The sequence below is a fragment of the Eublepharis macularius genome, chromosome 5, assembly GCF_028583425.1.
Source record: "Eublepharis macularius isolate TG4126 chromosome 5, MPM_Emac_v1.0, whole genome shotgun sequence".
Taxonomy (NCBI): Eukaryota; Metazoa; Chordata; class Lepidosauria; order Squamata; family Eublepharidae; genus Eublepharis; species Eublepharis macularius.
In genome coordinates this window covers 138,283,296-138,296,815 of record NC_072794.1, presented here as the reverse complement: position 1 = coordinate 138,296,815, position 13,520 = coordinate 138,283,296, and the positions used below count along the sequence as shown (strand labels likewise).

The following is a 13,520-nucleotide window of genomic DNA, read 5'->3' as shown; positions in this document are numbered from 1 at the left end:
TGACCAGACAAAGAAGATGCTTTTTTACATAATGATTTTCTGTCTTGTAGCTGTGAAACAATAGGAAGAGCAAGAGATAGAGGTTCAGTCTGCAATGCGTAGCTGGCATAAAAAAGGCTCAAGGTTCTGATCTAATGTACATCAATTAATCATGTTGTATAATTGTTTAGTAATCTTTCTGTGTTTTCTCCCTTCACTGTCTCACACAAAGCCCAGTGAACGCACATTAGTTTTGTTTTGTTGTTTCCCTGCAGTGACTTTGGTCATTGTATGGCAATCCTGCTGTGCTTTATTTCACCCACGGGGAAATAACTAACCAATAACGGGGAAGAGAATAACTAAACAAATGACAGCTAGGTGAAAGTTTGTTTTGCCTCCCTATCTTTAAAACAGACAGTAGCCATGGGGAGATGAGTCAACCGACACTGACAATCCAGACCCATCCCTATCGAAGCTGCGACCCTGTAGAAATGTCCTATCCCAGGGGACAGTTCCAGCCAGCAATCCGAGTGGCCGACTTGCTGCAGCACATCACTCAGATGAAACGGGGACAGGGATATGGCTTTAAAGAGGAGTATGAGGTGAGAGGAATGTTCACTCGCTTGAATAAATTATTCTCAGAGCTGGTACTTGGTAGAAGTGCCTTTGTGGCTTTAAGAGGCTTATTTTATATGCTAACTTTAATGTTTCCCCCTCATTTGCTCCTGAATCATCGTCTGAGTCCTCTTTCTGTTATATGTAGTGGCTTATCATGCTACTTCTGAGGACTGAAAAGACTGAAAAGACTTCATTCTTTATGTGAAGCAGAAGCTGTCTTTCCTCCAAGAGCTTCCCCACAGTTCTATGCATGCAGTGGAATTTGTGTGCAACTGTCTCTGCCCTTGGAATTCTACATGCAGCAGAAGTCTCTGGATTAAGTTGCCTGAAAGGCTAAACCTCAGATATTAGGCAAATTCTGCTGAATTAATATGATATTGCATGACAGCAATTGTTGGTGCTCCCAATACTATAATGTGAGTTGAAATAAATAGCTAGTCTGGTTACTAGTTAACAAAACAGTCTTTGAACCAACAGCAATGTAATCAGAAGCCTCTGGGTGACTGTAGCTGCTAGCAGTTCTAGTAGTTATAGCATCAAATGCAGGGAGTCCCTTTTAAGTCCTCTATTGCAGAGATTAACAAGGAACTTGCATTTGCTATGACTGCCAAGAAGCCAGATTGTGTTTGAACTGAGAGCTAGAAAGGGACTATTTTTAGATGAATAACAACAGTCCAAACTAGAGATGGGCATGATCCGCATTACAATCGAAAAAAACCCCATGATAATGGTGATTGCGCGATCGCGATCTGGCGGATTGTGATCGTCCACGGCCAATGATCCAGTGATCGGGAGAGGCCTGGATCGGGGCATTTGGGCTCGGATCGGGGATCCAGACACTCAGGCGCCAGCAATCTATTCCCCTGGCAATGGAGCCAGGGGAATGCCTGAGCTCTGTTTGCACTCCTTCTGTCGCCCTGGAAACCCGAATGGAAGCCCAGCGTTCCTTGATCAGCAGGCTTCCTTCCAACCACGGAGCAGCAAAGCAGTCACAGGTTGGGAGAAGACACCCAGGGGAGGGAGGGGGAAGGGGGTGTTCTGTAGCCATGGGCACTCCAATCTCATCCCTGCAAACCCTGATAGGCAGCTCTGACGGCCAAACACAGACCTCCTGTGTTGCTGAATGGGACCTGAAGGGAGGTGGCTCGTCGCCGCCTCCCCATGCCTGCTAGGCCCGGCGGCCACCGTCATCACCCACCTTCCCACATAATACCAGTGTGCCCCACTTTGGCCTCCACAATCCACAATCCATGATGCACGGTTCGGGAACGGGAGATGATCGGCGCGGGTTCTTAATTCAGGATCGTCATCGGCGCCAATCCACAATCTGCTGGATCATTAAAAATTTTTGGATCGTGCCCATCTCTAGTCCAAACCACTACCTGGTGGATTCCAATCATGTGGAGGCTGGTTCAGAGGCTGGTATGAACCAACCCTTCACTTATTTTGGACTTTAAAAAACAGATCTTGTTAAGGCAAATTGGGCTTGAAGAGGGATTTCACTTTCAGAATTTTGGGTGCCCATGACTAGTCTGAGATGTTTGAAGCATATGATATTAACAGCAAGAGAATCTTTCCCTAAAAACTTTTACCTCTGGCCCCTTGCAAATATCAGAATAGGGAATGTTTTGCAGGATGTTCAACCAGGCAGGATTTGTTGTTAGTACTGTAAACTGAGTATCAGCACTAGGGGGTTTCTGTTTAGGCCAGCCATTGTTGTGTGTCTTCTTTTTCTGCAGATTTTCTTCTGCCCTGTAGTGCAGTGGCAAATGTAAAGTCCTTCATCACCACCCTTCTATAGCATGCAATGGCTTTTTAAAAATCTTCCCAGGCAATAGTGGTGGTGAGGCAAATTAGACATGGGCATGAACAGCATTATGAATGAAAAAAACCCACGAACAGCCCATTCGTCTGTTCACGAACAAGCCATTCATGAGGCTCCATTGTAAACGAACAAGTGGTCCTTGCAAGCCTCGTTCATTGCCTTTGTCAGCCTTTCATCAAGCCAGACAGTCTGGGACCTTTCAATCAATTCTCCTGGCAACGGCAGGGACTGAACTCTGTCTGAACTCCTTCTAGCTTTCCTTCTGGTTTTAACCCTTCAAAGTACTTCCAGCAGAGAGTCCTGTTTTTGCCATTGTGAAGAGAAAATGACAACAAAAGGCAAGACCCATGGATTATGCCTTTCCTGAGGTGCAATCTCTCTGAAACTTGGGGGGTCTTTGGAGGACAGTGAGGACTATGTCCCCTGCAAATTTGGTAGGTATTGGACATTGGGAAGGTCAGTTTGTAACCCCTCAAAGTAGCTGCCTTCCAACAGGCAGTTCCATTTTTGCCACTGTGAAGAGAAAATGACAGCAAGGGGGGGGCACATGAATCATGCCTTTTCCAGGATGCACTCTCTCTGAAACTTGGGGGGGGGAGTCTTTGGAGGACAGTGAGGACTATGTTCCCTGCAAATTTGGTGGGTATTGGACATTGGGAAGATCAGTTTGTGGTGTGTTTAAAGGGCCCTGCCCCTTGCACTTGGCAGGAAAGGGCCATTTAAACTCAGCTGGCAGGCAGCAGGGAGGAATTTCCCCTGCCACCCGTCAGCTGATAGTTTAAAGGGATCTTTAAGGGGCCATGAACAATGAACAACTAACATGTTTGTGAACAGGGTCATGTTCGTTACTGTTCGTTGTTCGTGGATGGCAATGAACAGCTTGTTCGGGGTTTTTTCCGTTCGTGCCCATGTCTAAGGCAAAGAATTGGCAGTGGGCCCTGTGCCCTATATCTCCATTGAGGGAGGACAGCATCCTAGGTACCTGACTCTCTTCATAGGGAGGTAGCACAGGTCCTCACCTCTTCTTGATTGTGAAGAGAATGACCTAGTCATGGGCACAGTGACTATAGCCATGCTGTCTTCCTGGGGAGGATGCAGTGGCCACTGTCTCTTTCCGTTTGTGAGAAAGACAGGCCAGGAGTAATAGCAGGTGCTGTGCTCTTCCCTGAATAACCTTCCTTTCAGGGAAGAATAGGTGATTAAGTTGTAAAGAGGAGCCTGAAATATCCACTGCATAGTTCAGGTTACTAGCCCATGGAGAATTTTCCCAGTCAGTTAAAGGGCCAACCCATGCCTCTTCTTTCTCTTATGAGTGGCTAATGGCTAAGCTTTCAGATCTACTGCCACCCAAGTCACTGAACCATGAACAGAGGGTTTGTGTACAGCCAACAGTTTGCTAGAACCATCTTATACCTAATGAACAATTATCATGTTTAGCAGAATTGTTAGATCCTTGTAATCACTTTGTGATAAGTACATATCATAGGCAGGCTTGGCATGTCCATGGAGGCAGTGCCGGCAGCCGCCTCAGGCGCTGAACTCTGAAGGAAGCACTGTGCTGTCCCCCAACGACCCCTCCAACCTGGAAGCAGGCCACGTACCTGCTCACCTCTCTGCCCCTTTGCCGCTGCCGCCTGCCTGGGCTCAGTCCCTGACAAGCCAGGCGTCCTGGTGGCATGGCAGCGAGCGGGGAGCTGAACAAGGAAGTGGGCCACGTCCCCACTTGCCTCTCTGCCTTTTCGCCACTGCCACCTGCCTTGGCTTGGCTCCTGGCCAGCCGGATGCCCTAGCGATGTGGCAACAAGTGGGGAGGTAAGCAGGGAAGTGGGCCGTGTCCCTGCTCGCTTCTCCACCCCTTCACCATTGCTTCCTGCCTCAGCTTGGTTCCCAGTGAGCCGGGCACTCAGGCGGTGCGGCAATGAGTGGGGAAGTGGGCCACTTCCCTGCCCCTTCACTGCTGCTGCCCGCCTGAGGTGAGGGAGACACTCCAGCATGATGATGTCACAAGTGATGTCATCACATAGGGCTGGAGCTCGTTCGCGCTTTTCATGCATGCGTGGGGCAAAAGTCACCACCTCCTGCCCCGGGAGCCCCATGACCATGCTATGCTGCTGCCCCTCCCAATCACCAAGAATATTGAAAGCAGGCTGGAAAAGCTGGAAAAGGTATAATTTTGGAGATGTATTTAAAATTCATCATTTTTAAGCCTACAATATCAAGTTGGTTAGCGGGGGGTGGGCAAGTAGGTATCTCGCCTCAGGCATCAGAAACCCTGGCACTGGCCCTGATCATAGAGGAAGAAAGGTCTTTTCAAGTCTTCTCACTTGGCTGCCTTTATTCTTTAGTGAATTGCATCCTCAAAGACTTAGCAATAGTTTACTATGGTGAAGTGCCACCTGTGGTTCTTGTATTTATTTATTTATTTGTTTATTTGTTTGTTTGTTTGTTTGTTTGTTTATTTATTTATTTATTTAATGTGACATATATCCCATTCTCCCCATGAATGTGCTCAGGGTGGTATGATGCTTTAAGTAATCAACTAGTAATGTTCTTGGACAAATCCTTTTTTCAAGGATCCAGAACAGTTGAACATTTTAGAGATGGGAGAATTTGAGGAAGGAACCTGGGACATGGTCTAGGAAGTGTTAATGGATGGAAGCGAGAAGAAGAGACAGAGCAAGCATTGTTGATATGGATAGTTACTTCTATAGACTAAACTCGCATGTAAAAGAGACGACCCATCCCCCATCTCACAAAGCAAGGGGGCACCTTTCTTCTGCCTATCCCCATGTAGCATATTTTAAAGAAACAGCTAGAATTGGATGCCATCAATACACAGATGATACCCAGCTCTATATCTCGTTATCCAAATCCCATGGTGATGCAGTAGAGGTACTGAGTGGTTATTCAGTCAATTGACTGAGAGCAAACCAATTGAAATTGAACCCAGACAAGATGGAAGTGATGCTGGTTGGAAAAGCAGAGCTCTTGAAGGACATTGTACTTCTAGCCTTTGATGGGGTTCAGTTGACCCTGGCTGATTCAGTTAAGAGCCTAGGGGTTATATTAGATCCAGCACTGCTGCTAGAGAAGCATGTAAATTTAGCTGCAAAAATGGCCTTCTCACAACTCACACTAGCCTGGAAGATGGCCCCCTACCTTGACATAGCCCATCTGTCCACCTGAATTTATAGCACAGTAACACTGAGGCTAGACTACTATAATGCACTCTACTTGGGACTCCCCTCAAAGTCAACTCAGACTCTAGCTGGTACAGAACACTGCAACTCATTTACTGTCAAGAACTAGATGGAAAATGCATATCACTCCCATTCTGCAGTCACTCCACTGGCTTCCCATCAGTTACCTGGCCCTATTCAAGGTCAAGACTATCACATTCAAAGCTCTCCAGGGCCTTGGCCCCTCATATCTAAACAAGCACCTTTCCCCCTATGTTCCACCATGGCAACTTCGCTCATCTAGACAGGCCTTTCTCCAGATAGCACCCTGCAGTTTGGCAAAATCACAGCTTCCACCCATGTGTTTTCTCTGTGGTAGCCCCCACCTAATAGGATGGCCTACCTGGGAAGGTCAGGAAAGCTCCCTCCCACTCTCCTGGCTTTCTGCAAACCAAGCAAAAGCAAATTATTCGGGAGGGCTTTCTACCCAGATTATAGGTCTGTGTCATAAGAAATATCTCATAAAGATGCATAGGTAGGGGAAAGGACTATATACTATGGCATTGGGTACTGTCTGCTGATGAAGGCATGCACCTGCTAGGGAGTCTCTGTGTTGCTAATCATGCCGTGTAAATTAGTTATTCTTTGTTTCAGAAGAATTTAATCTCTGTGCTTGGCTTTATGTTTGTTTCAAAATTTTCAGCTACCATACCCTAGTGTATCTATTTCACTGAATGTCCTAACTGTTGACATTATTGTACTTTGCTCAATGAATGTCCTAGCTGTTGATTATATTGTATTTCACTTGCACTGTGTAATCCAATTTGGATCTCGGTGAATGAATGAATTAATAAATGAATTAATGATGACCATTTCTAGTTACCATTGGACAGCACAACAGACAGGGACCAACATTTTAAGATGCAGTACTGTTTGATATTGGCTCAGAGTTTATTGTATAACTGATGAACAAACAGTGCTAGGTGTTCCATTAAGAAAACAAAGGGGAATTTTCTTCTGCTACTCTTTGTTCCTTTCTATGGCAATTGAGACGTATACATGTTTCTTGAATTATGAAAGGACTGAAACTGAAAAAATTGTCTCAGTGCAGAAGGGGAAAAAATCGATAGCTGCTGGAATAATACCATATAGCATCATTTATCTAAAGCATTTAGATAATCTATATTCTATTTCCAGTCTTGCCAGATTGTGTTTGGTGATGATGTTAAGGTGCTTACCAGGGTTGAACAGATTTGGTGCAGACCTTACATAAACTTTTGCTGTCTTGAGAAAATAAGTGTCACACAAAAACACAAATGTATACACCTAGCAGCAAGTAAGTGCCGCAGCTTAGCCTTTGGTTTATTGAAATGAATAAGTGAACATTCCAAGCATGTACAATTAAATTAAAGCTAGAAAGTTCCAGTATGGGGAAGAGATAACACAGAGTACTGTGAGAGGAAAAGCAAACTTTTAATGTAGTTGTCAAAGTATTCTGTATGATGCAACCACTCAGTATGGGTGGAGCCAGCCACATAACATAAAGGACTGGACAGAGCTGGAAGATGGACTGTTACATTTTATGCTGATCAAGGACCGTTTTAATAAAGATTGATTGATAGAAGATGGACTGGGGCGGGGCACAAACCAAACAAGTGAGGAGAAGCTGAGGAAGGCCAGTGTTAGTGGGGGTTCAAAGGAGATCAGGCACTGCAGGACTTGACTGTCTTTAAAAAAAGAGTAATGCATCCTCTTCTCAGTTCATTATAGGGATCCACCAGCTCTTACATTTGTACCCAATTTCAGCTTTCAGAGTGGTATGGAAATACCTTAGCCATTTTGGAGCATAGCTCATGTACTCTTTTTCTTGACAGAGATGTATAAATGTCCTATTTCAAGACTTGTGTAGTAATCAGAATGTTTTGGAGTGCAAAAATTTCAATTTTCTGGGTGCAAAATTTCAATTTTCTTTGTGGTGTGAAACTACCGTTTTATTCTTCCCCTTCTTGGAAAAGAGACAAATGCCCAGTATTCAGATTTGTAAGGTAATCAGGGGATCTTTAACTATATATGTACCAATTTTCAACTTTCTGTGCCATGTAAAAGTGTTTCTAATAATCTGGATATACCTTTGAGAGTCAATGAATGATGTTCAAGCAGCTCTGTCACATTTTTTATCCCATTCTTAATTCTGAAGAGTTCAGGCACCATACATGATTGTTCTCTGATCTGTTTAATCCACACCAGTGAGGTTGATTACAGAGAGTGACTGGCCCAAGGGTCCTGATTAGAGATGGGCACGATCCCCCCAAAAATACCAATTAAGCCATTCGTGGATCCGGGCCGCTGCCGAACCCAGGCCACCGATTCTAACTGATCAAGTCCCATTTTCAATCCGGAATCGGGAAGGCCAAAGCAGGAGGGTGCCCCGCTGTTTCCAGCGATATAGGAACGGTGGTTGGTGGCAGTGGCCGCCAGGTCTGGCGGGCAGGGGGAGGCAGCTATGAGCTGCCTCCCTTCAGGGAGGGAGGGGACATTCACACACACACACACACACACACACACACACACACACACACACACACACACACACACACACACACTTAGAGTAGAGGGGGGAGTTTTTAACCTGGCAGTGAGCCGCCTCCCCTCAAGGAGGGGACATTCCCAGGACCGGATCTATGGTTGCCAGCATCCAGGGCAACCGTAGTCAGGCTGTTGCGCGTGCATGCGCGCGCGCTCCTGGGTCCCCCCCCCACCCACGCAGCAAGCCAGCTGTCCCGGTGCACTGCGGCGCTGGCGGCAGCACGAGTGGCTCAGTGGCTGCCCGCGCCATTCACCTGCCCCGCAAGACAAGGGGCGGCCGGCTTGCCCGCACCCCCCTTGTCCTGGGGAAAGGCGAATGGCGCAGGCGGCCTCCCAGCCTCCTGCACTGCCTTTGCCTTTCCCAGGACAAGGGGCGGCCGACTTGCCCACGCGCTCCTTGTCCTGGGGAAAGATGAATGGTGCGGGCGGCCTCCCAGCCTCCCGCGCTGCCTTTTGCCTTTCCTTTGTGTCCATGGCTTCAGAACACCCCTTTCCCCCTCCCTCCCCTGGGTTGTTGCTCTGTGGTTGGAAGGAAGCTTGCTAATCAAGGAAAGCTGGGCTTCCATTTGTGTTTTGAGGGCGACAGAAGGAGGGCAAACACAGCTCATTCCCCTGGCTCCGTTGCCCCGGGAATAAATTACTGGCGCCAGAATGTCTGCAATTCCGAACAGAAACCAATATATCCAATCAAGTCCCAAACAAGCAAACCCCCAACTGCTGGATCGGTTGCCGTGGACGGAACCGATTAGCTGAGTCACGATGGCGCAAACGCCAAAATCGGGGGGGGGGGGGTTGAAATCGTAATTCAGATTGTGCCCATGTCTAGTCCTGATGATCTTCATAGTGGACTAGGACTTTGAAACTGGGCCTTCCTCTAATTTGCAACTGTAATGTTACATCACTGTCTTCTGCCCCATGAGGTAAGGAGGGTTGCATCAGGAAAACCACCACCACTTTCTATTATAAGTGCAGGAGACAAAGGAAGTAGGACGTGTATAGACAAAGGATAAAGACCTTTCTATGACAGGCAATTGAAATTGTACTGTATGTTTCAGTTTTGAGCTAAAACCGCATCCTGGGTCAAAAAGGGTCATAAACTATTGTTAGAAAATACAGTTTATTTCTCCTCCAAGAATCCATACCCTCTGAGAGATGCACATTTTCACACTGAATGTAACATTCTAGTACTAGTTCAAGATAGGTAGCCATGTTAGTCTGTCTGTAGCAGCAGAAAAGAGCAAGAGTCCAGTAGCACCTATAAGACTAACAAAATTTGTGGTAGGGTATGAGCTTCCTTGGGTCACAGCTCACTTCTTCAGATCTGAAGAAGTGAGCTGTGTTAGTCTTATATGTGCTACTGGACTCTTGCTCTTTTCTATTCTAGTATTAGGTCTACTTGTGTTAGGCATTAAGCTTTACAGATTTAGTTCTTGGGTGGGGGTGGTGAGAGATTGCTCATTTCATGTGATGGTGCACAAGTTGAAACACTTCCTTTATGTTCTTTATTGCTTACAGATAAGTCCTATGCCAAGTTAGTAACTCCAGTCAAATGGATATAGATTGAAGTAATGCTATATAGGATTGTACTGTCATATTAATTGTTTTCCTCACTGCCCAAGGAGCTGACTCTGGCTTCAACCTCTACAGCATTTCCATGATGGAAGAATTTCCACCTGTAGAACATGACTTTCTCACTCTGCCCCCTCTCACTGCAGCCCCAAAAGATCCACAAAATACTGCTCCATGGAACAGCATTTTGGGCTATAGCAGGGAGGAAAGTTGAGAAAGTTGTCCTCCAGAGCTAGAAATCATTCCGGTGGGAGCTTTTTCTCTTTCTCCCATAATACTGGGATGTGGGAGCACTCAGTGAAGTTACTGGACAATAGTTACAGGACAGACAAAAGGAAACACATCTTTATTCAATGAATAATTCTGTTGTGGAATTTGCTGCCAGTGGGAGATAGCAATAGCTACAAACATAGATGGTTTTAAAGTGGAACAGGGAGGATAGACCCATGAATGGCCACTAAAGGTAAGGTAAGGTAAGGTAAGGTAAGGTAAGGTAAGGTAAGGTAAGGTAAGGTAAGGTAAGGTAAGGTAAAGTCCCCTGTGCAAGCACCGAGTCATTACTGACCCATGGGGGGATGGCACATCACAATGTTTTCTTGGCAAACTTCTTATGGGGTGGTTTGCCTTCCCCAGTCATCTACACTTTACCCCCAGAAATTTGGGTACTCATTTTACCGACCTCGGAAAGATAGAAGGCTGAGTCAATGACTACTAGCCATGATTATTAAAGGGAACCACCATATTCAGAGGCAGAAAACCTCTGAATACTGGTGGCTAGATCACATCATTAGTGGAGAGCTTCAAGGGGAACTGGTAGGCTACTGTGTGATAGGGTTGCCAGGTCCCCCAGGGCACAACTGGGTGACTGCGGGTCTTGAGAGGGAGTGTGTCAAGGGAACTTCCTTGTTGTGCCAGGAATGACATCTTTCCTGACACAAGGAAGTGAAGGCCCCTATGTGGGCCCTGCTTGATGAAAATTGGCCCCCAATCTTGTGATGGAGGGCCAATTTTTACTAAATTGAAGGGCTTTCGCTTCCTTGTTGCACCGGGAATGATGTCATTCCTGGCAAAACAAAGAAGTCCTCCAGAATGCACAAGAGCACACTCTAGAGCTCCCAGGCCCATTAACCACACCTTCCCCCTCTGCTAGCAAGGTAATTCGGGAAGCGGAAGCTAGAAGTGGGGGATCCTCACTCCACTGGAGGAATGGGATCCCTAGTGAAATAAGATGATGGACCAGATGGACCACTGGTCTGACCTAGCAGGGTTCTTTTTAAATTCTTATGGATCCAACCTACTTATTTTGAATATGTGGTGTATTGATTGTCAATTAGAACCATGGGAAAAAATCAAGGGCACATCTATAAATATTTGTATGGCTGGCTGTGTGGTTTATATCTGATAGACATCATACTTTACTTTATATTGAAAATGTAGATCTCACTTTTATGCAGCTCAAGGCAACTTTGAATAACCAGAATTTACAATAAAAAACACTAACATTTTTGATCTAAATATAAAAAATGTTACAACTTCCTTTTGGACAGTGAACCACATCAGATACACTATTTTCATAGATCCAGAGGAGTTAGCCATGTTAGTCTGTAGTAGCAAAGAGTCCAGTAGCACCTAACCAACTTTACTGTAGCATAAGTTTTCGAGAACCACAGTTCTCTTCGTCAGATACATCTGATGAAGAGAACTGTGGTTCTCAAAAGCTTATGCTACAGTAAAGTTGGTTAGTCTTAAAGGTGCTACTGGACTCTTTACTATTTTCATACTTGCTTTATTATTACAAGTTCATCTACTTTGATGTAATTTGTGATATAACATATCAGACTACAAGGTTGCATCCCTAATATGGCCGCTGAGAAAGAACTATTATGTTTGAAATATGCTGGAAATTAGCTTGGTTGTAAATTCTAATCGAGAGTTCAATGAGATCTGGTACTCAGGATGGGCATGAGTTTAAAAATAAACTAATTCAAGGCCAACTGAATCAAGGCCAAATTTCCCAATTTGAATAAAACCAAAGAAAGTTCAACCCGTACAGCTGTTGCCAGCTTCTGTTTTGCATCTATAAAATGGACATAGTAACTACATACTGTGTAGTACAGTCAGTGGGATCAATGTAATAAGCTTTTCCACCACAGTTGGAATAAAGAGGCAGACACATAAATTGGGATCTAAAGGGCCGCTTTATTAATGAAACAGCAACATATCAAAACACGGCAAGGGCCTAAACTAGCGGTACAGGTCAGGCCCTGGGGTCACTCCAGGACCTCCACCTCAACCTGTCTGGGTGAGTCACCCGCTGCAACACTTCCAACTACTTTGTCAGACTGCACAGGGAAGCCATTGAAATTCATAAGCATAAGCACAATTTCAACAGGAAAGAAGAGACTTTAAGAATGAATAAAGCATGGTTTCCAGTCCCGGGACCTGGCCTGGCTGGGATAAGTGGTTCACCCCTTTAAAGCTCTCCCACCCAGCCCTAAAGCTGCAGGGGGAGACTGGCTTGTCCAGGGGTTCCCCACCAGGGGGTCTGACCTTGCAACTGGGCAGTAAAGCAGCCAGCCGCTCCTGACAGACCCCAGTTTCCCCACCAATGGGGATGTGCCAAGGGTGCTCACCGGCCCGTTCATCATCCCCTAAATTCTCACCTGCCACTGCTAAGGCCAAGCCTCAGCTTAGGCTGAAGCGCCCCACAAATGGCTTAAGGCCAACCTGAGCCCTTGCCGTAAGTCATCTAAAAATATGCTGTTACGTTTATGAGACAAATGTACCCCATCCCCTTGGTAGAGGTCAACGTACTTGGCCTTAATACGCAGATGGGGCAAATAGATTTTCAACCCTGCAACTAACGCCTTGAAAAGGGCTCTGTTGGCCTTCTGCCTAGCCCATTCTACTCCTTTAGGGTTCAACGCTTCCTGCCACACTCGGTGCGGAAGGATTGCCAACCAGAAAATCAGGATGCCAGGCCAGCGCTTGCCAATCTCAAGCAAGTCTGCCTGCGCCTGAAGGGAAACGGCCTTACCCTTCAGCAATCCGAGGTTGTTCCTGCCCAGGTGTATGACCAATATATAAGGCAGAGGACTGTTCCTCCCCTCAAACAGAATAGGGAGCAGCCCTGATCATCGCAGGCCTCTTCTGCCTTGCCACTCCACAGTGGCCCACCAGCTCAGGCCAAGCTGCGATCCAATCACCATCCTCTTGGCCTGATGGGCAGCCCAAGTGCACGGACTAATTTGCTAGCTCACTCCCCCCCCCCCCCACACACACACAAATAAACCGCCACTAGGATAGGGAAGAATTCGTGGAATGTCAGGTCCCTACAAAAACCAGCTTCTCCCCAATCATCAGGCCATTGGGCCAAACACCAATGCCCCCTATAATAATTCCCAAAGCCAGTTGAACCGGAGGCATCTGAGGAAACTTGAAGATCCCCTTTTAGTAACAAATCCCGTCTCCAAAAGGAGACCCCCTTAAAGGAGTCCTAAAACTCCACCCATACTGACAGGTCCTCTCTCATCCCACCAGCAATCCTCATACGATGATGTAGAAGCCTAAGGGAACCCATTGCATTGCACAGGTGCCTCAGAAAGGCCCAACCTGGGGCTACCACCCGGCATGCGAAATTGAGGTAGCCCACTACCTGCTGCAGCTCTAACAGCAAAACCTTCCAACACCCTGTAAGGCCGCCCAACCGGGCCTTAAGCTCCCTTAGCTTATCAGCCAGCGAATGTGAAGTTTGCCGCATTGTG

At 46.3% G+C, this 13,520-nt stretch overlaps 1 protein-coding gene across 1 annotated transcript in view; it reads left to right on the top strand.

Moving 5' to 3' along the window:
* PTPRT (protein tyrosine phosphatase receptor type T) overlaps positions 1-13,520 on the top strand; it is a 560,054-nt gene that overhangs the window by 457,292 nt on the left and 89,242 nt on the right. The window contains exon 17 of the mRNA XM_054980796.1: positions 394-581. Coding sequence (XP_054836771.1) covers positions 394-581 — 188 coding nt within the window. The remainder of the gene's footprint in view (positions 1-393; positions 582-13,520) is intronic.